The sequence below is a fragment of the Phaethon aethereus genome (assembly GCF_964289735.1).
Source record: "Phaethon aethereus genome assembly, chromosome: 4".
NCBI lineage: Eukaryota > Metazoa > Chordata > Aves > Phaethontiformes > Phaethontidae > Phaethon > Phaethon aethereus.
Window position 1 is genome coordinate 4303559 of NC_138578.1, and position 26269 is coordinate 4329827.

Genomic DNA, 26269 nt, shown 5'->3' on the forward strand with positions numbered 1-26269 from the left:
TGATTTAAGCGGGTTCGGAATCAAGTACTACTAAAAGTGCTTCAGTGGAAGTTAGTGTGTAGTGCTAACTCCTGTTATTTCACTTGTTCTTGTACATGAAGTGTAATTTTTGAAAGCTCAAAGTAGTTAAGTTGGTTCTTATGTGGTGGTAGCATCTGCCTGCCAAATTTTGACTTTCTACCCCTGTGTGTCTGATCAATGTTGATACTAAAGAAAAAAATCACAGGAATTTGCATGTCCTTTTAGGAGGAAAAAATCTCTATCTTCTCTATTCCCATTGGCTTATATGAAAATAAAATGGCATAAAATGTTATCCTTAAATTGGAATAGAGAGTTGCAGCTTGAAGGAGGACAGCTTGAAAGCTGAGTGACTATCAGACAGGACCTTGCTGTAGAAATGCTCCTAGCCATGTTAACAGTAGTGTGAAGTGTGGATTTCGCAAACTACATTAAAACAGACGTATTAGAAGTTCCAGTTGAGGGGACAAGACTGAATTGTATTTATGAAAGAGTCAGCTTGTATCCTATGCTCTGCAAATCACCAGTGCATCCTTTGGGTCTTGTGTGAATAAATACAGGATTTTAACATTTCGGTCTTTGAACATCTTTGTTATTCATTAATATATTACAATGACAATAATGCAGTTGTGCTTTTACATATAATCCCAAATGTAGCAGGATCTATCTTTCACAGCTGACTTCAAGATCTTACAGCTGTTGGGTGGCATATATAATTTGGAAGCGGTGCAGGTGGTATCTCTGTGGAGGGTACCAACCTCATTTGTCTCAGTTGGTTTTCCTGCCGCTTAATACAGGTGCCGTGTCGGTATCTGTGTTGGAAGAAGTCTCTCGTCTCCCCCTAATGCTGGATAGAAAGGGAGGGGAAAAGGCAGATCTCGCTGGTAACCGAGCCCTGCCAAATGCAGTCTGAAGCAGAGTGGCTCTCTCGTTCCTTGTGACCACTACAAAGACTTAATTGAAATAGGGAGATGTGATTAACTTTCATGGGACAGCCAAATAACAACTTTTTTTTTAATTCACAGATAGCATACAAACCTGTTTTCTGTTGATGTAATGCTTTTATTTCTCATTTCAGCTATGAAGCCGTACGCTCCAGCGTTCATTCTCCTGTGGAGTGCTGTTGGGATAGCAAAGGCTGCCAAAATCGTTGTGGTGCCGCCAATTATGTTTGAAAGCCATCTTTATATTTTCAAGACTCTGGCCTCAGCCTTGCATGACCAAGGTCACCAGACAGTGTTTCTCCTCTCTGAGGGCAGAGAGATTCCTCCATCTAATCACTATAGACTTCAGCGCTACCCAGGGATCTTTAACAGCAGCACCTCGGATGATTTTCTCCAGTCCAAGATGAGGAGTATCTTCTCTGGGAGACTGACAGCCCTCGAACTGTTTGATATCCTGGACCACTATTCCAAGAACTGTGACATGATTGTTGGCAACCAAAACCTCATGCGTACCCTGAAACAGCAAAAATTTGACCTGCTCCTGGTAGATCCCAATGAGATGTGTGGATTTGTTATAGCTCATCTTTTAGGGGTTAAATACGCTGTCTTTTCCACTGGCCTCTGGTATCCAGCAGAAGTGGGTGCTCCAGCTCCCCTGTCTTATGTTCCAGAATTTAACTCGCTGCTCACAGATCACATGAACTTATTTGAGAGGATTAAAAACACTGTTGTTTATCTTATTTCAAGATTTGGAGTCAGTTTTTTGGTTCTGCCAAAATATGAAAGGATAATGCAGAAATACAAGGTTCTGCCAGAACGGTCCATGTATGACTTGGTTCATGGATCCAGCCTGTGGATGCTTTGTACTGATGTAGCTCTGGAGTTTCCAAGACCGACGCTGCCCAATGTTGTTTATGTGGGAGGAATCCTAACCAAACCGGCCAGTCCTCTGCCAGAAGTAAGGTTTGCTGAGCTTTACAGTAATTTCTGTGGTATCTGGTTGACCTCATATGATGAGTGGCAGTTTTTAAGCAGTGAATTTCAAATGGGATCTAATGTCTTTTGTTGTTGCTTGGTGAAATACACCCTTGAAGTCACTGGAAGTAGCTTGGGGTGGTGGTGAGGGGAACTATCAGACACAAATTTGTCAAAATGAGTCTTTTGTGGTTGCAGGAAGTATTTTGCTGTTGACTAAGGTGCTTAATGGTACAGTAGAGGGGAAAAAGGGCGCATGCTGTCTTGGAAACTACATCGTAGCTTCTAAACAAGCGTGTGTTGAAGTGGGAAGAAGGGAGAACAGGTGAACGCTGCTTACACTTAAAGAAGCCCGCCGATAGGTTATACTGTCTAATTTCACGGTATTGGTGTTTTTATGGAGAGTTTGCTTCCCTTGGTTTGGTAGGTAAAAAGGTCTTTAAAACTAGGTGTATATAAGCATGAAGAGATTGTGTATAGGCAGAGAAATGGAGATGTGAGTTGACATAAATGGCACTGCTGCTCTACGCAGATATGAATTTTTAGGGCACACTTACTGGCTGTCAGGTACTGAACTTCAGACTGAAATAGTAATAGTTTCTGGCTTGATTCCAGAAATCCTGGCTGTACAGATTAATAATTAATTTTGATTACTTCAGTGTACCATGTGATCTTTGATACCTGATATCCAAGAATGCTGCTGTTCAGCAACACAATGATGACAGGCAGAACAAAATTTCACAGAAAACCATGTCATTTACACTTCTATTTGTGATACATAAACAAAATAGATCTTGAGTTGGAGATGATTATTAATGGACACTTCTGGCTGGGTGATAAATAGGTAGGTAGACCTGCAGTGCTCTGCAATTTGTTTCTAAAAATGCTTCATCCAGCCTTTGCTTTTAACATGTAAACTGCCAGCCACACTTTTCATCTCTTTTAGCCTGAACATTGGTTGTGGAAGGCTGGGTTGGTTTCTTTTGGGTGTTTTGTTTAGTTATTTTATTCTTTGCAGTCAGTAGTGTCTTGACTTAGCAGTACCTTTTTCACCAACTTGGAAAAAATCAGATGGTTCTCAGCTTTGGGCTGCAGGATGTGGAACCTGTGCCAATTTCCTCACCTTTTTTCCTCCCCTGCTCAAGTTTAAATGCATGTGGGCTGAATGAGAGTGCGCACTTGCATTGCACTCTGAACTATATCCCAGCATATACTATTGTCCATTCTCCAAGGTGTCATCAGAGATGACCGTAACAGTGCTGCGTCTGACTGATTCTTCCTGTGTGCCCATTAATCTATTTGTGTTTAGAAAGTGTCAGGCTGCGCAGACATCCTGAGAAAGCAAACTGCAGCTAGCCCTGTGCTGTCTAAACAAAGTTCAGCCCTATTCTCTCCAGGAAAACCTTGCTGGCTGGATTGTTTCAGCTCTTCATTTTCCAAAATGATATTTTTCTTGTTCTATAAGAAGAAAAATACCTTTGCATGATAAATTTGGGCACTATGTTAACATTGCCTATTTTTGTCTCTGTAGATTGGTCTTCAGGGTAAAAAATTAACTGTCCCCAAAAGCAGATACTTTCTTTGGTGTAAAATGGAGTGGAAAAACCGAAAGGAGCAGTTTTCTTTCAATGTTTTGCTATGGGGGGGAGTGCATGTATAGATAGAGGTATATATTTGTACGCACATATGTAAATACATATTTGGAGCCTTTTGAGATTATATTTATGTGCACTTTCTAAATTTACTCTGGAACCACAGATACTAACCCGCTACAAAATCTTAAAATGCTAGAAGGTGGAACAGTAAGTAAAATGTTGAATATAACCAGACTGACAGTGACCTTGAAATAGATCTGTAGGTAGAGTGCATGCTGGCAAATACTTATTACGGGGCAGGGGAAACCCCTGTAGTTGTTTGTGAACTAAGACATATATTGCCTTCTCTTTGGTTCTATTGGGCAATTAATTCTTAACGATGTTCTAAGTGCAGGAATTGATTGAATGAGAGAGAGACAAAGTGAGTGTGTTCATCTTTTAACATATGATTTTTCCACGCCCAAACTGTTACACATAATCCCACTGTGGTGTGTATCATAGGTAAATTATTGGGCAGTCAGTTTGTTTTTACTGAACCGTTAGATAAAATTCATAACTGTTGCCTTATTCTGGTAGACTAAAATTGGCTAGCTAGTGCTGCAGAAGTTTTCAGCTATTGCTGCAACTCTAAGGCAGGAGCCTTTGCTAACTTATTTTCTGCATCTTTTAGCCTGGTGCATTATGTGCTGGAAATGGTGATGCTTGAGGAGCTGTCTCATAAATGAAAGCTATGTTCCTGGCCAGAGATGATCATCAAAAAAGGGCATGTGGCTGGAGAAAACAGCTTTAGTAGGCAAATTTAAGGTACTTTACAAGCTGTTCAGGTCTCTTACATTCTCCAAAACTGCTTATGAGTAGTCTAGTCCACTTTTTCTGGTAGAGAAGTATTAGGAAAAAAGTCAGTGTTGTTTTTTCAAGTCTAAAATACCTGCTCCACACGAAACACCCAGGCTTCTCAGCAGTGGCACTGCTGCCTTGTTGGCAGAGAGAGTTTGTTATTTTTTTGGCAGGGTGGGGTGTAGTGGTGAAAAAGGAGAAAGTAGGTTGTTTAGCCAAATCAGAGTTCTTACACCTAACTGAAAAGCTCTAGTTCTCTGCTAATAAGTAACATCTTAAAAAGAAAAAGCAGAGAGTAATAATTAATCGAAGAGGAGACAAAGGTCAAGGCCTTTTAAACTGTTAGGGGATGGCTGTTTAATTCTAGGGGTTGTGGTAGCTCTGTTTTGTGGTTGCTCAGAGTCTGTACCTGTTTTCCTTAAACTTTCTTTAAAGAAAAGTCAGAAAAACACAACTTTAAAGGTAGCACATAGAAGGGGGTGCTGAATATCCATGTCATGTAACAGGTGCCTGTGTGAGGGGAAATGAACCTGACTCCTCCTTTGCTCTGTCCCATCTATGTTAATGTTTTGGTTCTGGGCAGTGCAAGGGTTTTGTAAATCCCCTGATCATTCTGGCTTACTGCGTGCAGGCTCCCTTTGTACAGTATTTTTGGTGCAGGTAAACTGGATTTATTTTGGAGGATGTTAAGCTGGAACCTTTATTTTACCTGCGAACCAAATGCTTGCTGGTGTCTGATAGGAGACATAAGGGTCTGTAGCAGCGTTTGGCCTTTTGGATGGCATTAAGCGATACGCTTCGTGGGGGGAATGCTCAGATCGGGGACCACAATAGACGTTGCCAGATTCAAGCTGCTGGAGCGTGCACAGTGTATATGCGGAGCTGTTTCTGTTCCTGCCGTGCTGGCATGGTGCTCGGATAGGGGAAGGCTGCAATCCCTGCAGGGTCCTTATGTTAGCTGTGCATCTCACGTGTCAGCTACGAAGGGAACTGGCCTTACAGGGGTGAATCCTTACTGCCCTGCATAGACCAGAAACCACCAGTAGCCAATCACGCAGTTTGCGTGGTGGGCATGATTTTTAGCTGCTGCTGAGCTCTATAGCACTTACGGCCACAGTGCATAGCACCTGGCTGTGGTATGCAAACCGCAAATGTGTCTTTGGGTTGCAGCCTGCCCAGATGCTTCGGGAAGCCTTCTCCAGGCTCCGATCCCACTTTTTGCTCTCCCTCTAAGGCAGTGCCCCGATGTCGGTCTGCACTTGGCGCAGTGTCCCTCGGCACGGTTGCAGTGATCAGCACGCTGAGGAGCGGGAGCCAAGAAGCCAGGGAGGAGAGCAGCGGGTCCTTTGGAGGTCACGGCTCTGCCCGGCTCCCTGTGGCGCTTTGCGGCACGGCACTGGCATCTGGGAGCTTTCTCCTTGGTCTGGTGTGGGGGGTTAGTCTTGCCCTTTACAGAGAGGCAGTATGTCAGGGACTGAAATTCCTGATAATGGCACGTTTCCTCCTGTGCTCTTCTGATACCTGCTGCAGGTGGATGAAGCTGAGCATAACTAGTGTCCTGTGTTTTGACGTGGTGGGAGGACTGATTGTGGCTTTGCAAAGCTCAGTGTAGGCAATAGACACCACACAGTTAGGAGTCGGCTTCTGCGGTGGCTAGTGTGCGATTTTGACTGGTTAAAGTGCGTGGATTTAGAAGGAGGTTCTTGCATAAATAGCATGCTCTGTAAAAGATGAGGAGATGGTTAATGTGGCTGCAGCCATTACCTGTAAGTGAATGAAGTCTTGGATGCACATGGGAAGGAGTCCAGGGTTTGTATAGTTAACTCCAAAAAGTGGGTATTTTGAATTGCATAGAGTACAGTGTGAGCAGAATTAGCCTCGAAAAGATCAAAAGCTAGAGACAGACCAAATATTGAGACTTTAAGGTCATTGCTGAGTTAAACTCTTAAGGGTATGGTATTACCTGGCAATATTTTCCAGATAACTGGCAGTGGCCATTAAGAAAGTAAAAGGCTTCTCTGTCCCTTTTTCTTACTATACTTCTCTGGAGGGATCTTGTGAAGCTGAATGAACCTGGCTTTTTAAAGTAACACACATATTAAGAAAAAATGGGGAAACGTCAGCTATGGCATTTATATTTTCTCACTAGCTTGAGAAGTAGTTACGCATTAATCAGCCTGATAAGATACGTCCTTGAATCAGGGTAGAAACCTGACGGGTGCTACAAGCAGCTGCCTTGGGAAATACCTGGTCCCTGGTGAGGAGGGGACAGAGGGCACTCTAAGTGAGCTGGTGTTTTCGCTGCAAAAAAAGCATCTAACAGCATTTCCAAAGCACTCCTTTCCATCAACTAGTTGATTATGTAGATGCGTTTGGACATCGGTTATACTTGAGATAATCTGTGTCAGTGTTCAAAAAAAAAATCATAAGCTAAAATGATGCATACCCTGTACTTAATAAGTTGAGCTGCTGCTTTTTCACATCTGCACAGTTTTTAAAGTTTCACACTTGCCTCTCTAACACTATGCTTTTTTTTCAACGCTGATCTTGACGTGGTGCTTTGGACTGAATGCCATTTGTCATTGATAGGAAAAGAGAAACAAATGACAGTTTATTTTTTAATTCTTCTGTACCTGGGTAAACTAAATGTATGCTGCAAAGGAGGGTGTTCACATTTCAGTATTAGAAGCTGTCCTTTCAGCCCTAGCTGTCAACAAATAGTAATTACAGTAACTTACTTGCTCCTCCCTGTAGATCTCTTATCTAATCTTGTTATTATACAAATCTAGATCTATGTAACAAATTGGTGGCTTTGAAATATCTTCACTAAAAAGGTGGGGTCTTTTTCTGAGTCTTCCTGATAGTTGTATGTTTACTAGGTGTGTGTTAGCTGATACTGGTATTTATCTTTAAAATCAGGTGGAAGAATAAAGAGATGTTTTAGTCCTTAGATCAGATTTTTTCTCCTTTGTTCAAATTCAAGGACACGGTCTATAAGCTCTTGCAGACTGCAGCAGTAGATTTTTGCACATGGCATAGCACCATCATTTTATTTTCTTTTGAAGTCTGGGGAATAGCTCTTGTAGAGGGACTTTGACAGTAAATTTGTGGTGATGTGAAGCAATTCTAGAGCTGTTGTAAAATGCATGTGAGTATCAGCTCGGGAGGCAAAAAGTCCTTTAAGGATGATAGAGATTATGGGGCACTGTGTAAATTTTGTGCTGAGCCATATGATGATGTATTTTTGGCTCCAAAATATATTTCCACATAAAGCTTCTCCCCTGTCCTCCACACACACCCCACACCCCCTAGCTTGATCTTTTGCTGCACAACTAAGTGTTGCCTGAGCTCTTCAGGTACCCACAGTCATAAAACTGACGTAGTCTCCTGTCTGAGATGCTCCGGCATAGCTAGGTTGATGAACCAGGTCTTTTCCTGCTATACTGCTGCATTTTAAATTCGGGAAGATATGTGACTCAGCATCTACCTGTGTCGTGTAAGGCACAGGGAAAAGGATGCAGGGCTGATTTCAAAAGTCACTTAAGTATCTCCAGTCAAACTTGGTCAGGAAGGCAGGTCCTCCAAATACACATGAGAAACGTAAGCTGGCATCCAGTGATCTGATGAACAAACACCAAACCTCTTCAGCAAGCCTGTGCTGTCCATTAAAAAGCAAGTTTACTTGGCTTGTGGATAGTAGTATGAGGTGGTTATTCCTTCAGCTCCAATGATTGTGTGTATTGGGAATGGAAAATGCAAGGTTTAGACCTTGGATGTTGCATAGGTTAAATTATGAAAGTTAAAAGCAATGGAAGTTATTTTACTGTATTTCTTTATTGAAAAAAATCAAACCGGTTAATATAAGCTGTTATAAACAGGTTTTCTAGTTTTAAATATTCTAATTCATCCTTTTTGTATTGAAATGCACAAATCAACAAGACCTGTTCACTTTGGTAATGTGCAATGCTTTAACTGTGAGTGTGACTTGCAAGTTTTTAAGACTGACCTGTATGTTAGGACAAATAATAAGCTAGTAGTTTTTCCATGGTCTAACTTCTCTGGCGTATTGTAGGAAAATTTCTAACATTATGTAGAGGAACAGAAGATAGGAACTGATTTCCAAAGGCATACATTTTTCTGTAGTATTTGCAATGTGCCTGAGCTTGAACACCATGTTTGTATAACTTGGGAAATGGGGATGTGTTCAAAGCTGACATTGAAGAGCAGCAAGCCTAATTATAAATATTATTGATTTTAAAAAAGCAATCTTTGTAATCAAGCCAACTTCTCAGATGTCCTCGTTGCTTAAAGATTATTTAAGTGAAGTGGATAACTGGTGATCGGCTAATAAGCTGGTTGGGCTTTGTTATATCCTGTGGTTGGGTTAGTGTTAGCACCCGTTGTTTGGGGTGGGAGGTGTCTGTGGCAGGGGCCTCCAGGAGAGGATGGAGGCTTCTGAGGAAGAATCGAACATGGCGGATGGGAAGGGGATGGTCCCGCGCCTGGCTCTGTGCCCTGGAGGTAGTGGCTGAGAGACGGTAGTACGTAACCTCTTCCATGGTTCTGGCTTCAAGCACCTCTTGCCTGGCCTTTTGAAGAGTGCTGGGAAAATCAGCAATGTATCTTCAGCTTCTCTGCCGAGAAATACATCTCTCTTCCCAGTAATGCCATTCTCATTAAAAGCTTGCCTTCAAGGGAATCATCGTTTCAGGGAGTCAGTTCATGTTTGGCTGAAATCTGGTGTGCAGCAATTTTTTTCAGTGCCCGGTTCAGTGGATGTACTTTACAGATGACCTGAAGTAAAGTCGTTTTTCGTACCCTGACTGAGCAATCTTGACAGTGAAGCTGCTCGTAGGTCACAACAGGACCTTGGACAGAAGTTTTGTTACTAATAGTTTTGTCCTAGTGGTTTTATTTTTTGTTTGTGTTTTTAAAAAATGTATAGAATTATTTTTTTAATACAACAAAACACCTCTGTAAGTGAGAATTAACGTTGACCTGCTGTTTTGCCGCTGGTTGTAGCTCCATTACATCTCATGGAGTTTTCCCAGGCTGCTATAAATACCGAAAAAAGAGAGGAGGGAGGAGGTAAGCTCCAGGGAGAAAGTAAAGCTATTTAATCTGAAGAGGAAATGAAGAACAACTTTATTAATCAAAGCTGCAGGTTAGAATTACATCTCCTATCATCCACAGAGCACAGGTGTCATCCTGGAACAACAAAAGACAAAATTTCCAACCTAAATTAGTTGATAATGTGGATTTATGGATGTGGCTATATGTCAGTATCTGTAATGCAGAGGTCTGGATTTAAAATTCAGCTTCTTTTCAATTTTCTTCTTACCGTATTTGCTGCAACTTAATACGACCTGATGTTCTGTAGATGGAATAAGTAAAAACAGCCTGCATACTTAAAACTGTCTTTTCTTAACTGTTACTTGTACAGCTTTTCCTACAACATATGCAGCTGCTGAAACTGTAGGAGGACTGGCAAAACCGTGGTTAGCGTTTACATTTAATAATCATAAACTTTTCTGTGTATGTTTACAAGTTATACGATGGTGCTTCGTGCTTAGGAAGGTGAAGGGTTTTTTCATATTTTTCTTAAGAGACTATTGCCTCTGGGGTAATGTCAACAAGGTTTTTAATTCGAATCGTGGATTTGAGGATACCTCTGCACATGCTACCCTCTGCAGTGATTTTAATAACCTCTCTTGAAGGGCAAGCTTCTTGTTTTCGACTGCCTTCCATTTGTTTGAAAGGCGAGGTTGCTTTCCCAGGGTGCTTGCCAAAGGTCCAGTGAGTAATGGATTTTTGACAGGGTTGCATCAAGGAAGTACTTGCGCGGCAGTTTTCTGGTTGACCTCTAGTTTTAGGCAGACTGTGTTCTCGGAGGCTTCATTGGATACGCCTGTAACTCTAGAGAGGGCTGAGATACAGGAGAAAAGACAAAGGCGTGCCGTACTGTATTTCTTGCCTGTGTTTTTGAGTCTGAATTTCATTCCTCTTTAAAGTTAAATGGACTTAAACATTCTTTTGGTGTTGGTTGTTAAGTGGGCAAAGGCCGTAGAGGTCAGGGACAAGAAAATGCAGTATTTTAGACATTGAAAAGCTTCATAAGGGTTTAAAGACATTTTTTTTCCCCCCAATACATTTTGATAAGCCAAATATGCAGCATCTATATACCAGATAACTAGTGAGAAACATAAAAGGAAAAACTCTGTATTTTGACAGGACTGAATCTGTGTCTAGTATTATTGAAGCAGCACTTTACCAACAGCATTGTTCGATTAATATGTGATGACAGTGCACTTAGTAGTGCTTGGGGTCCTGATAGAAAACAATTCAGATCCTGCAGTTTGTTTCCCAACTGAGACTGTTAGCATGGCTTTAACCATCAAGAAAATAGAGGAATTTAGTCTAATGCCATAATCTGAGTAGGCTTTTTTAATGTCTATAAAGTATTGGTTTTGGAATTATCTTCCTCTATGCTAACATGAACTACAAAATACTGAAAAATAATGTGAATGTTTACTGCATGGACTTTGTGTACAGGTAGATTTCATTAATAGAATGAGATTTATCAGCATCTTAATAGTTATGTGGCAACGGTCAGGCAACATCAGCATATCTAGGGAGGACAAGATTTAAAGGTTGTTGAGACTTTATAAATACCCTGCCTTTTCTGTTTCATTTCTAGAAGTTTCAGGTTGACTTCAGACAGCAGAATAAATGGAGAGGAGAGGGGGAGAGACCAGAAGAAATACATTTAGTGACAAGCTCACAACAGAGGAGGTCCGTGACGGACAGCAACTTGTACTCGAGAAAAGAGAACTATTAACCCAGGGGGAATTGGTGGAGTGGGGAAGGATCTTGTCCTGCTTGGGAGCAGTATGGCTGCTGCGAATTGAACTGTCTGAGCCTGATGATATGAAAAGGACCTAAACCTGATAGAATGAGATGAGCATGTTTGCCTTGTGGCTTTTAAAAGGCAGGCATTTAGTTAGTGGAAAAACAACCTTCAGAGTGTGACATACGCGCTGGCCGATGCGGGGATCTTCAGCTGAGCCAGCAGAAGGCAGCTGGATGTGTTGAGTCAGGGAGGTGTGAGCTGTCTGCTGCTCGGCGCAGTCAGGTGTTTGCTGTGGTCTCCCATGTCCTTTGCTTGTTAGAGCAAATAAAAAAAACAAAACAAAACACCCTTTTTTGTTGTAACCGATTTACAAATTCATGGCAAGTAAATGCAAACAGCACACTTTGCCTAAAGTGACGGCATTTCTCTGGATTTGCTGTAGACTGACATGTTATTTTGTAACTTGCAGATTATATGCTAGGACCCAGTTTGTTCAGTGATAGCAGAGGTCATATAATGGCATCTATGTGACCTTCAACCCCTTGTGCTGAAATGTTTTCAGTAAAATTTGAAATGACGTTAAAAGTGTATTAATATAGCATTTAAATATTTCACACGAGACAGGTACTATTTAGAAGATGCTAGAAAAGTTAGGATATGAAAAAAACGGTCTGTGTACTTTTCTGTTTGTTTTTCAGTGAATGTGTCCTTCTAAAGATAACTTCGTGGCTTCTTATTCATTTATATTGAAATAGATCTGGTTTTGTCTACTCTAAGCAGCTTTTTATAGTAGAAGTTGCATAGTATGCCTGTGCTGTCCATTGGGGAATGGCGGTTTGGAACCATATTCAAAGAACAGACATTTGTGCTATTACACATTTGAATCGAGCAGCTGAACAGGGAAAGCTTCGGATATTAAACCCGGTTATGTTTGTATTCGCGTACTTTGTTTATCTGAAACAAAGCTCAGTATTAGGCACCGCTGGTTACTGCCAGCTGGGTCCTTGCTCTATAGTCACAGCTGTGCATTTAGCATCTAAGCCTGCTAAGAATAGCTAATTAGAAAATCAAACAGAACAAAGCTCACATAGTAGGGTCAGCACAATAGCATTCCTGTCTGAGAATGGTAAAAAGATATATTTTATTTTATTTTTTTATTCCTCCTCCCTTGTGCCTATAGTACAGCATAGATCAATAAGGGCTTATTCTCCCTATGCAAGCACAGGGAGAACCTCAGTAAAAGACCGGTACATAACTCAAAAACCTTCACTCTTCATTAACGGAGCGTCACACAGAAATCATTAATCACATGCAACCAAACTCGGAAAAGAGAACAGGGGAAGGTCGTCGTGCCTGCTCCTGTGCAAAGCTCTGACTGTAATAAATACCCATGTTGAAAAAGGAGAAGCCTGCTTAGGCAGCCTGTGAACAGTGTATATGACAAACTCAAGGCAGTGTTTTAAAAGCAAGCATGCAACTTCTGAGGGGTGAAGTGAAGCTACCATGTGAAAGCTTCCTGCCTAGGGAAGGAAGGGAATAGTAGCTGTCTGAGCGCCTTTGCCTGGTCTTTGCAAGTGCCATCCCTCTCTGTGAGACCTGTAAGTGTGTTTAATTATCAGGTACTAAAAGGGTTTAGAAAGAAAGCACATCTGATGTGGAATGTGGTCGAAGATGAATCGGTACCTCCTTTGGGACTTGGTGTGCCAAGTTAATGTAAGTGAAACTAGATATTTGAATGAACAGTTGGGAGCTTCAAAAAAGTTTATAATTTCAGTCTCCTACTTGTCTACTGTTTAGCTCAAACAACCTGCATTTGCACAGAAGTTGACATGAAAACAGGCAGAGGCCTGATAGGATTTGGCACAGGGTTGTAATTGGAGCTCCCTTAAGTTTTTCATACCTTAGCATGCATTGATTTTTTTTCTTTTTTTATTAAATCACTTAAGTGAAAATGGTAATTAATTAATGTAGGTATTAGATGATACTTTGTTGGGGGTGCATATAAAGCTATAATTTGATGAAAACTAAAATTCAGTTAGAAAATGTAGTTCACAATTCAGTTCAGAAACTGAGCATGTGCTGTAGTAGACCTGACAGGTTCTCTGTCTTTCCCATGGCCTAACCTCATCCGAGGTTGTACTGTGCCTGGTGAGGAGATGGCGGTGGGCAAGGAGAGGTGTGATGTGTCTAGCTGTAGGTGCTCAGACTTATCCTTTGGGTGAGTGCCTCCGCTGACTGTTGAGATAGCCTGGAGAAAACAGCCTCCCTCCCTCAAGTCAGTTTTGTGAATATATCTCCAATCCCAGACTTTTCAGCTGTGTGTTTGTCTTAAAATTTCTGGAAAATCCCAATATACACCTGTGTATCCAGCTTAATACTTCATTAATGTCAGCTTGTTTTCAATGTGACCTTTCAAAGAAGAATGATTACATTTTTAATGTGTCAACTACAAGTTGTGTGAGTGCCTGTTCTAAGGTTTTTTTTTTTCAGAAATTCTATTGGAACTTTTGCTTCCAAGTTGATCAAGGTTTGGGGGTTGTAATTGTTTGAGGTTTGATTCCTGGTTTGGAAGGGGAAAGCCAGGTCTCTGTAAGCTGCTGGTCAGTTTGTAAAGTTCGCAGGGTAGCCTCAGCAAAGCAATGTTGTCTGCTGGCTGTGGTAGGACTTCAGATAATTGAGGGAAGAGTTTTTCCTTCTACACAATAAAAACTGAAAATACTTAACGTTTGGGAGAAAGAAGTGATCAGGTGCTCTATTACAGTCACTGAAAGAGAGAGCCTTTTAATGAAGTGGTTGTCTTTACGATGTGTATGTAAAATTTGAATTAACTGCAAAAGTCAAAGGTATTTCCTTCTCACTTCTGTGTTCAGTTGAAGTTTGAAGAAGAGTTTGAGAAAGGCTTAGTAATGCAGCTCGTCATGTACTAGCCCCCCTCCCCAGACCTTTATTGTAGGTTTTGACCTCAAAAGTTGTAATTTCAAATATTAAGTATCCTTTCTTTACATTAAAAAAAATTGCACTGAATTTACAGTGAACCTGAACATTATTTAAACTGGGCAAAAGGAGGTCGCTTTCCTGCTGTAAGCAAGGAGCTGTAAAATGCTGCCTGAACAGGGAACACCGCTTTTGATGAAGGCAGCTTTAATGACTCATCCTGACTCGGTGTGTTTTCATACGGTATGTAATTAGATCGGGAAGACGGAATGTGATGGAGGTCAAATGTGTAAGTGGATTGAAGAAAAAGAAAGGAGGTGAATTCATAAGGGATGAGCCTAGGTGTCACTGAACATTTTAGCGTATGGCATCGGAGTGGTGGTTTCATTGAGGCTGGTACTTGGGGTGTTAGGGCTAATATGGACTTAATGAATGGAAAGGTAGGAAGGTGACTAAAGGCTATGGTGGCTAGATAGGCTGAAATTGTGGGCAAACAGAATTGTGCTGTGGCATCAGTGTGTTCTCTTCTATGACACAGGTTTTTGCTCAAAGCTTGTATTTCGCCCTGCTTGTCCTGCAGCCCAGTTGCTGTGGTACACTTCATAAACTAAACATTAGGAATGTATATGTGGCAATTCAATGATGTACATAGCCATAGTAATAATGCTGATGAAGTATTTAGTCTTTCACGTGCAAAGATCATAGCCTGCTTTTTATCTACTGTATTGCTTCTATACCTTCTGTATCACCACATAAAGAACAGGGTGAAGTACAAGAAAATACTGAGTGTTTGTGCCATGGCCCAGCTAATTGTACCAGGATGTTCAGATCTATCTTGCAACCAAAGACTTATGAAAGCCACTTAGTTGGATTCAGTTTTGCTAAATCTTCAGTTTAGAAAGTCTGTATTTATTTCTCCCAACAGTTTTTTAGTATAAGAAGTTAAAGGAACCTGAGAATAATGGATTCCTCCAGTTCATGAAGTTGGGGAGCTCTACAAGGAGGCAGTCCAAGTCCCCTGTTCTTAGTTTCCTCATTTTTACTTAACTTTTGCATTTTTAGCAATGCTTAGTGATCCCATTTAATTAAGGCTGTGTTATGCCAGGAATTACACAGATGTATTCAAGGAGAACCCTAGACCTGACAAGTCTGTAGTTCATTTTCTGCAGCCCATGCATGGTACTGATTTCCAGCACCCCTCTGGGGAAGCAGGTTGGAAATGGGCTGCAGATCAGAAGGCAGGCAAGCAATTCCTCTTGCTACCAGCATGATGTAAAGCTTAAGTAAAATTTGGACAAATTTGAGTGGGGGAGGAAAAGAACCTTCCAGTTGATGTCAAAATATGACAAGCTGAGCTGAAACTTCTGGATAATCTTGGGACTGGCACAGGACAGTTCTGACCCTGACTGTGTGCGGAATCAAAATCAAAGTCTTTCCAATTTAGCACCCTAAAAGAAACCCCCAGGACAACTTAAAGTTCCTTTGCTTCTGATTTGGGTTGGCCGGGCATCATCCAGCTCTGGTCTGTAAGCCCATGGTAGCTGTAGTTCTGTCTGAGCTAAGTCGCTGCCTGTTGCAATTGTGTTAATTGTTGTGTGCCTGTTGGATCACAGCTGATTTGCACCTGACCAACTCAGAGCATGGCCAATCTCCTTTTATTTGTCTCTTCCTTGTGTGGACCTGTCTGCAGGGGAAGCATGCCTGATATCTGAGGTTAATCAAAATCTTTCCATGCAAACTTCTGTTGCTTTGAGAGCTTGTGAGTGTGCAGTTGTGTGTTGCCACACTTAGAAAGTGGGTCAGGAGAGGAAGCACTCGGATGATAAGCTTCAGTTCATACAAAATGAAGCTGATTGTATTCTGTTGATTTTTATTTTTCTATATAATCCCATTTAATATGGCAAACAAATTGCATCTTTTGAGCCTGATGGCAGGATCTTGTTTTGCCTGTCAGTATTCTGAGTTCGCCTTTGTACATGTTATGTTCCACTGAAGTGGTAGAATTACCTTCAAAGGGAAGAGTTACAGAGGTTTGACTATGACATTAGCTATAATAACATGAAGCAGGTTGCTTTGCTATTGCACAACAATAAAATGCAAAAGCCTGTTTGTAGAGTGACTCTAATTCCATGGTACATAGTGAAGTTCCTTTCTTTTCTACATAAAATTCTAAGTACTTAATAGCTATTTGTTGTTATACATGGGGATTTTTGAATGCTATTTTAGAAATTCCAGTACAAGGAAATATTTTATACCTCCTCTCTGTTTACATAATGATGTATAATTCTCATTCTGTATAAATCAGAGTTCTGAAGTCTCACAGAATTTCTAATTAAGCACAGAGGAGCGGTAGCAGTAGTGTTGGGAGCTGTTCCTTATCTGGAACAGACTGCTCTCTAGCAGCAGAAACCACGTGTCTGACCAAGCATAAGTAATCGCAGGTGGGACTTCCTCATACTGAATGAGGAATACTTGAGCAATAGTGCCAGCTATCCTGTTGTTTCTTGTTATTAAAAAGCAAACGTTTCTCCAGCTGGACTTTGTGCCACTGATCGCAACCATTTGGGCCCCACAGTTTAGCCAGTTTTAAGTCCCATCTCAGTGTCCATTTGTGTAGCTGGTGCCTCATTAGTTTGTCTGTGAGGCTGTAGTGGGAGGAAGTGCTGAAAGCCTTACTCAAATCAAGGTAAATAACATCCACTGGTCTCAACTCATGAACTGAGCCAGTTTTCTTGCTGTAGAAGGCTGTTGGGTTGATCAAGCTGATTTTTTTTTTTTCCGCCTCCATAAATCATAGAATCATTAAGGTTGGAAAAGACCTTTAAGATCACCAGGTCCCTCTGTCAACCCAGCACCACAATGCCCACCAAACAATGTCCTGAAGTGCCACGTCGATATGTTTTTTGAACCTCCAGTCATAGTGACTCCGCCACTTTCCTGGGCAGCTTCTTTCAGTGCTAAGTCCATGCTGAGTCCTCCATTCATGTTGTCCTTAATATGTTTGGAAATGACCTCCGGGATTATTTGCTCTGTCACCCTCCAGAGATCAAGGTGAGGCTGAGCAGCCCATTCCATGGATCCTCCTTTATGAAAATGCAAGTGACTCTTGCTTTTTCTTTTTATTTTTTTCTTTTTTCTTCTCTCCAGTCCCAAGGCACTGAGGTGTTTAGTGCAATGAAACCCCGGACCAGCCGAGATTGTGCATAGGGCGCTCCTGCCGGTGACCACGTGTGGGCTGAGCATCTCTCAGGGTGAAAGCCCCAAAGTCCTGTGTAGCAGAAGGCAGGGGGCCTGACTCTGCTGCAGAAGAAGCATTGCAGGGTGACCTTCTGTAAAAGTTGCTGCCTCAGAACTTGAATCTCACAATGTGGCCATCAGGTTACCCCCAGGAGATCGATGTTGGTTCTGCTTTCAGAGTACTCCTGAGCAGCACAGTACTGCAGACCTCTGCTTTCAGCATTGTTGCCTTCTTTGCCTAAGTTGAGGCAGCTCTTGAATCAAGAGGGTCAGCAAAAACTGCGTTGCAAGAGGCGTGATTTCAGAGTAATTAGAGGAGGAGGATGAGCCTAAGGATATAAAGGGCTTTGGCTTTTGTTACACATGTGTATACATTTAATGTAATGCTGGTACCTTGCCGGGGAAGAGGCACACAGTTAGGTCTAAGATCAAGTACATAGAGCCAAGGAAAGAGGGACATCGACCCTGTAGTTGCCATACAGGTGCAGTATTGTTCCTTGCTCCTTGAGATATTGGAGCAGGGAAAACTGTGTTTTTTGAAGCTCTGACTTCTTTCAGGTTGTGTTTATCATTTTTACATAAATGAAAGAAAAACCAAGGCTTTTGAAGTACTCTCACTTTCTTTAAGGCTAGAAATCACACAGTTGAGTCCCAGACTTCACTCATGTGAATTTCCTGTGCTCTACTTCCAGGCTAATACTATGAGAGAGTTCTCATTATATTTTTCCGAGTTAAAATGTAATGTGTTAACACGTGAATGTGTGCCAACCGATCAGTTAAGAAAGGACAAATTGTCTTATGAAACTGGTTGTTAATACGGAAGCTAAAACAAACCCGGAAGGATTTTGCTGCTCATAGCCTGTACCATGGATTCTGGATCGAGTCATTGCACTCTAACTTCTAAAAAGTTTATTACTTGAGACTTGGCTTGTGAAATAACATCAGGACCAGCAACTGTTATTGCTAAGCAGTGTTTGTTATCTGTTTCTGTGGTTTACCTGTTCCTCTACGGTGCTCAGTATAAATTTTCACTTTAACAGGATCTCCAAACGTGGGTGAATGGTGCTAACGAAAATGGCTTTGTCCTCGTCTCATTTGGAGCTGGAGTGAAATACCTCTCAGAAGATATAGCAAATAAGTTGGCACATGCTTTGGCGAGACTGCCTCAGAGAGTTATCTGGAGGTAAGAGCAATGATAGCTGTACTCGGGGTGATTTGAAGCATGCTCATTGCCTAGTGTGCCAGCTTGATCTAGAGTTGCGGAAGCTGAAATTGAGACAGTGTGGGTGGCACAGAGGCCCTGACTCTTTTGAAAGATGCTCTTTGTGGAAATGTTGCAGTCCCCTGGTAATAAGGAGGAGCAATGATTTTGTGGCAGAATAAGGCATAGGTTATACTCCTGTGCTGAGTGTATATCCTAGAAGGATTTGGGACAGTTAAAAGAGAGCCTGGGGTTATAACACTTGTGACATACTGTCGTCATTTTTGATAAAGAAGCCACCCTAGGGAGCAAGAATGACATCCTCTTGATTTAATCCTAGGTTTTCTTTCTGTTCTTTTTCCGTGCTTTTTCAGGCCCCTTCTCTTTTATCTGTAAACATAGACTTTCATAATGGCTCTTCTCACTTGTCTTTTTCTGTAAGAAATTGGAGGATGAAAAATCTGCAGGAGTAAAAATCAGTAATAAGCTTTCTAATCTCTAAAAGCATCTTGAGTGGTGCGCTCTACTTGCTGTAAAAATCCAAGAACTCCTTAGTCAGCTCTTCCTCACATGGAAGGTTGCTCTGCAATATAATTCAGAGGTTAATTTGAACGATTGGTTTCCAAATAATCAGTGTCTTACAATGTATGGCCACTGTCCTTGCTGCACTTTCGGAGTAGTGTTAGCAGTCTGTTCAGCAGCCAGTTCCCCACCATCTCGTAGGGATTGTTTTCACTGCTGTGTGTAATTGAAATAGTGAGCCCCACTAATGAACAGGAAAATGGAAATTCCTCAGTCTGTGGCACAGAACCTTTGGTAGATGTAGTCAAGATCATTGATCTATGGTTTGTGTTGGATGCAGGTGGTTTTTATACTAGACATTTCTGAAAATGAGCAAGGTAGTACTGCTTGTCAGTCGTGTGTCATGATGTCACATCAAGGAAATCTTTGTGGTTCTTTATATGCTTCTCATTATGGAGTACTACTTAGAGCCAAAACCAGTAACATAGTTTATTTGCTTTTATATAACTTAGCGTGAATAACGTAAGCTTTTTTCAACATACAGAACATACAGGCCAGTTGTAAAGATGTATGGCTTGCTTAATTGGGAATATGTAGGTGATTCTTTATGAAGTTGCAGTTCTAATGCTCTCTAATAACCAGAATATTTTTAAGTAGTTCAATGGAGCTGTCACAAAACAGCTCTATCCTCTAATAGTCGCTGTTAATTTTTCCCTCTTTCTTTTCTGTTTAGAATGTATTTAACTTTCTATATTAACTGTATGTAACATTAATATGTAAATCAGTTTGTACTTTGAGCCTGTATTTTATGGGCTGAACTATTCCAGCAACCTCAGGTGAGCAAGGTGTTGCCACTGGGTTTCAGGAAGCTGAACAAATAAGAAAAATACACTTGTCTCAGTCTGATCCCAAACTTTTCATCAATAGCTTCTTGCCTCATAAGCTGAGCTGTCAGCCTTTCCCTTGCTGATATTAGTAACTCCTTTTAAAATAAGACAGTGTCAGTTAGAGCTACAGAGAACTGGCCAACTGAAAGCAAATGCCTTCTGTTGATGGTAGGGTTTATTATTTGTGTGCTGATGGGATGTTCCTAGTGGTTATTTATCTAGTACCAGCCAGAGCTTTCAGTAAAACAAAGAACTCTGAACCGTAGTGAGGTTGTAAAACCCCTGGCCAGTCACAGTGGTAGAGTTATATATGCTTTGAGAAGGAACTATGTTGCCATTTATGTTAAAACATTGCATTTCAAGCTAGACTGTGAGGAACTGGAATGATCAAAACATGAAGTTGGAAGGTATTAGGTATTTACAACATTTTGGTTGAGACTATTTTGTATTCTTGTAGTAGTGAGCAAACAGTATCCCCAGGTAACTGGAAATCTGCTTAGGGCTCATGGATCATTTGGTTTGATTATCTGGTTTGAGTTTACTGATTTTGGAGGTCTTGATAACTCAGCTTCCATTTGATTTTATTGTCTTAGGTTTTCGGGAAGCAAACCAAGGAATTTAGGCAACAATACGAAGCTTATAGAATGGTTACCACAGAATGACCTTCTTGGTGAGTATCTATTTTGATCATATGTTCCTTATTCTCGCTTGAGTTCAGGTTGCTTTTCCAACAATATTCTACTGAATTAGCAGTCATTATAAAGCTATGATAGTTTCTGCAATGGCAGTCATGTAAAATAATATAGAATTAATCAGAATTTCAAAATGATGAAATTGAACGCCTTTCTGATGTTGACTATCTTTCTCTGGTACTAACTCCATTTTTTCCTTAAGTTAATAGGGTTGAGGGACGTAGTTATTACAAAGACTGTTTGGCCTAAAAAATGGGAAAATTTTTTGACAAGTGTCTTCTGTACCATGAAAGCTATGCAGCTATGGAGAAAAAAATAATTATTAAAGACAAATAAGTAGAAGCTTTCTTGAATCTGCTATTTTAGGGAATTGATGATTGTAACTCTTAATTTTTCTATTATGAAAAAGCATGGTATGGTGTTCACTGGTCTCTTCATGGAAGAGTCATAAAGCTGAGCATACGAAATTTGTTCACATTGCATGGAAACAAGTCTTAAGGGTCTGTACATACTGCTGTATATATACACATTTATTTATTTTTCTCCAAACAAAGCTCTAATGGAACACGTGTTGCAAACTGATGATAACCTTTCTGTTTAACTAACCTGAGGTACTCCAAGTTCTCAGGTGTGGAGATGAAACATGGTATTCTTCCATCTTTTGGTAAAGACTGTTAGAGTCTGTGTATCTTGGGGTTTTTTTTCCCCCCCTTCCTTCCCTGTCAAAGGATAGCTGAATACACTGCAGATCAGAGGGGCCACAGAATATGTATGGCTGTGTCTGGGATACCTGGATGTCGGTGTGTTTGCAAATAGCTCCAGTGCTATGATGGGCGCTGATGAACATGTTAAGGATGTGTGTGTGCATGTCAGCTAGACTATTTATCATAATGTAGTGATTAGGCAAATGACTTAAAGCAGGTAGATTTGTTTTGGTTACTAAATTGCTCTGAGGCAGTCTCATTTTTCTATTACATAAGGCTGTTACCATCGTTCTCAGATCTTGCTAGCCTCAAGTAAGGCATGTGAAGCTTTAGAGAGAATGTAACATCAGTTGTCCTGTCATTAAATAGCTTGTATTTCATATGAATAATGAGGAAAAATGCTCTCTCTCTGGCTCATTTGTACTGCTAAACTGTTTGTAGTAGTCACCTGCAGCTACTCAGGAGTAAACAATGTATATAATTACTCCATTAATAATTTTATGCAAGTCGTTTATGTGAGAATTTTCTTTGCATTGGACATTCCCTCTCTCTTAGTGTATAAGGAAATAATCTAATGCATGTGAAATTTCAGCAGGGTGTGTTTAAGGAGGAGGACTTCAGAACAAGTTGTATTCATCTTTGCCTTCCTGAATTGCAGCCATAGAAATGTGGTGACAAACGTGTTGTACCCAGTTGTTTCAGTAACTTTACATTAAGGAGGTGTAAATGTTGGGTGTTTTGGTTTTTTTTAATCTTCATGCCTCTTCTGTTTTCAGGTCACTCTAACATTAAAGCTTTTCTTAGTCACGGCGGTTTGAACAGCATTTTTGAAACCATGTACCATGGGGTCCCGGTGGTGGGGATTCCTCTTTTTGGAGACCATTACGATACTATGACTCGTGTGCAGGCCAAAGGCATGGGAATATTGTTGAACTGGAAGACCATCACTGAGAGCGAATTGTATGAAGCCCTAGTAAAAGTTATTAATGATCCCAGGTATGGAATGAGCGATTGTTTCTTGCTTCTATTTTAAGTCCTTGTTAGGAGTTAAATATGCATGCACAGATCCATTGTGCAAGGGAAGAAAACCGCATGTTGAGATTTATTTGTGTGCACAGTTGGGGCAAGTCTTTGGATGGTTGTCCCATTTCACAAGATTACTCAACTGATCAGGCTTCTGTGTAGATGCTAAGCTCCTTGCTCAGCCTACCAAAACTCAATTGTCTCATTTGCTTTTTGCAACAGTTGCCATGTGAAGGGCAGAAAGGTTATAGAAACAAAACTGTCCTGACTTAATCCTTATTGCAGACCAACATCTCTTTTTGTGTCATAATTACTCCATATTTAGCAGTCTGTCTGTGCTGCCTCAGAGGCCTGGAGCAAAATACACCGATACGATTGTAGGGTGGCATGTTTGGATTCTAGCTAAAAATAATGGATATATTAAAAAAAGAGTGACTATTTTCTCAAGTCCTAAGATAAAAAAATTACCTTCCTCTTCTGGACAGCAGTATCTCTGTTATGGTCAAGAAGGTCATTTGTGTTTGCAATGACAATATTCTAACATTGTTATGAATATAAGGACTGCAGTCTGTTCTTTGTAAATCTTTTTTAAAAGTTACTCAGGTGGAGTAAGTAAAAGCCCATGAACTGAGTTTCATAACTCTTTCTAATTCCAGCAAACGCGTTTGCTCAGGGATATTAAAGTGCGACAAGAGTCACTTTACAAGTTTGCTCCGAATCCATTTTAAACATCTGTGATGTTCAGACCATCTCCAAATTAAAAGCAACGACGTGTTAGCTGGTGGTTTATTGCATCGAGCTAACTTTAGTTTTGGAGTACGGTGCTGGCACTTCTTGCTTGCATGGGAGCAAAGTCTTTACTTGGCACTTGCCTTGGGAAGGAGAAACCTGTAAGGAGTGAGCAGAACCGCAGCAAAGGGCAATGTCCCTGAAGAGATCTCGATTAACATCAGTTGCATCACCTTTCCTTTGTGCAGTTATCCTTAGTAGGAAGGCGAGACCTGCATAAATAATAAGTCAACCCTGCAGCTGCAGTGAGAGGGGAGAGAAGAAATTTGACTTGATCGGCTACCAGGGATGGCATGTTGAAAAACAAAACAAAACAACAAAAAAACCCAAAACCAAACAAAAACCACAAAGTTTTCGGCTGAACTCTGGACCCAAGCGGAAATACTCTGTTGTGCAAGCAAAAACAAGTTTCTTGCTTTGTTCTGTGTTTCTCTAGTAATTGAGTTGCACAATAACATACAAGGGTGGTGTGTTAGACAGGGTATGTTGCTACTTCACAGTGGGAAGGGCAAATGTCTCACTCGATAGGATTCATTTTGGACTAGATAAGATTCGCCTCTGGCAGCAGGTCAGCTTGGCTCTTCATCGCTTTTGCTGGAGGGTGGATTTCTGCCTTTCGTCACGCACAGGTCTGCTGTTCTAGTCATTCTTCATCAGTGAGCTGTAAGGACTGATTTTAAGACAGATTGTCTGCAGTGTCTATCCCTCTGTATGCTGGTGTTTGCGAGAGTCCTGCAGTAATACGCTGTTTGATCTGAAGAGGCTTAAGTATGTTTACATGTTTGCAGGCTTGCATTGCTCAGAGCGCTGACGACGATTTTTCCTTTCTCCCCTTTCTTTCTTTTTCTTCCCCGCAGCTACCGGCAGCGGGCTCAGAGGCTGTCTGAGATTCACAAAGACCAGCCTGGTCATCCTGTTAACCGGACTGTATACTGGATTAATTACATCCTCCGTCACAACGGAGCCCAACATCTACGTGCCGCTGTTTACAGCATCTCTTTATATCAGTATTTCTTACTGGATATTGCCTTTGTTGTATTAGTGGGTGCTGCCTTACTTTATTATATTTTGGTCAGGATAACAAGATTTATCCGCAAACAAAGCAAACATCTTTGGTCAAATGACGAACATAGCGCTGTTAATGGACATTACCAGAATGGGATACCAAATGGCAAGTACAGAAGAAATGGCCACATTAAGCATGAAAAAAAGGTGAAATGAGCCAACTGCCCCATGTAAAGTAGTAATGAATCAGATCAGTAATCGAATTTTATCGCTGTAACTTAGTCTAACAACTACTTAAAACCTCAATAAGCAGTTCTAACACTCCCCTTCAGTATGTAATATTATGTGACAAAATTTTACGGAACTAAGAAAAGTCTTAAAAAAAAAAAAAAAAAAAAAAAAGCAAGCACAACCTAAAATGGAAAATATTCTTAATACTGATGCAGAGAAGTTATTTTGGCACTGAAGTTTTTAGAAGCCTTAATTCTCTTAAAGTTATACAATGATCTTATTTATGAATTTTCAGTTTTTAAAAGCTAAATGTGTGCGTCCCAAATGAGGAAAGGTTTCTTTTTATTTGCAGAGGTTTTTCTTTTATTTTTTTATTATTTTAATATATCCATCTTTTAGCTGAGAGAACTTTAGAGCTAGCTCTGTTTCCTCTGTTGAAGGTCCAACATGTTGTGTAAGAATGCTGTTTAAAAAAAAAAAATTTTTCCCAGTCTTTGTGCAAGGAATAGCAAGCTGCAGACTGAGAACACAGACATTTAAAAACCCCAAAACTTAAAATGAGCACTGAAGAAAAATGGCAAAAATATGTACTCCTTTTACTGATAAGCTGCATGACTCTTCTGCTCACTACCAGTACTTTGGAGAAAAGGGTCCTGAGCAAGTCTACAATATATGTTAATTTTTAATTTATACAAAGTGTTATTTCTTGCTGTTCTCTGCGTATATAATTTATGCCATGAAAATATTAGGGAGTTCCATTTCCGTTTAAAATGTCGCTGTGTGGGAAGTAGATTTGCATAATTAAGAGAAATAAATGAAACCACCAACAAGAACAAAACAAGGAGATCTAGCCCTGTGCTTAATGCAGAAGGTTTTGTAATGGCCCGGAGCTGTGCAGAATCAAACCACTATTTGGGGTTCGTTTAAAAAAACCAAACAAACAACAAACACCCTCCACAGTTGAATGTCTTTCCTATTAATTCTCATTATTATTAAGTTCTTTCTAAATCGCAATGTTGTAGATGTTCTCTTTCAATGGTTGTACCTGGAAAAAAAATACCTTCTCTTAGTCTGGGCCACGCAATCCATGTTTCACATAGTTGCCAATACAAATTCTCCAACGCGGGACAGGAGGCTGCTCTCCGGGTGGGCGACCAGCCTTCCGTCCGAGGCCTGATGGGACACGGGGGGGTGAAACCTGGCCACCGAAGCGCAAGGTTTGCAGAGGTGGTCGTCTCCCCTTTCCCCTGCTACGGCCCCTCCCCGCAACAATCTCTTTCAATCATTGTCGCCGACATGGGACGCTGGCGGTGGTGTGCACCGAGGGCGGGGATGCAGGGCGCTGGGCATAAAATCATAACTGCCCTGCGGAACCAGGGTTGGCAACTATGAGTTTATTTCCATGTCATTCTGTTTACTTGGAATTTGCACTACACATGTTGTGAGTGTATGCTTTATTTATTTGTAGTTTGAAATCCCATGCCTGAAAGAGAAAGGGAAGAAACCCATTTACCTAGTGTTGTTCACTAACATGGGAAGAGTTGTGATGATTACAGGATGCTGAGATCATCTTCATACACAGTGATGCAATATTTCACTATCATTCCATCAGGAGCCTCTATCCTATAGCAATAAATAACAGTACAGATATGTTTCTAATATACAGTACAGCTACTTGTACTGCTTTCTGAATACTTGAAGAAAATGGTATTATAAATAAACCTATTAGCTATACCTTTTTACAATCTTGCAGTTCACGGCAACTAAGGGAGCACACAGAGGCGATGAATGGTGGGATGGTAATAAGACTTCGAGTGTATGAATG

The 26269-nt window shown here is 40.8% G+C and overlaps 1 protein-coding gene across 1 annotated transcript; it reads left to right on the forward strand.

Annotated features, from left to right (window-relative positions):
* Positions 1 to 1098: 1098 nt before the first annotated feature.
* On the forward strand, positions 1099 to 25460 carry UGT8 (UDP glycosyltransferase 8; the record flags this gene model as incomplete). Its single annotated transcript, XM_081999102.1, has 5 exons — positions 1099 to 1920; positions 18431 to 18573; positions 20594 to 20670; positions 22173 to 22392; positions 24066 to 25460. The coding sequence occupies 5 exons, from the start codon at positions 1099 to 1101 to the stop codon at positions 24427 to 24429; spliced, it is 1626 nt and encodes a 541-aa protein (XP_081855228.1). The 3' UTR covers positions 24430 to 25460.
* Between the last annotated feature and the right edge of the window lie 809 nt (positions 25461 to 26269).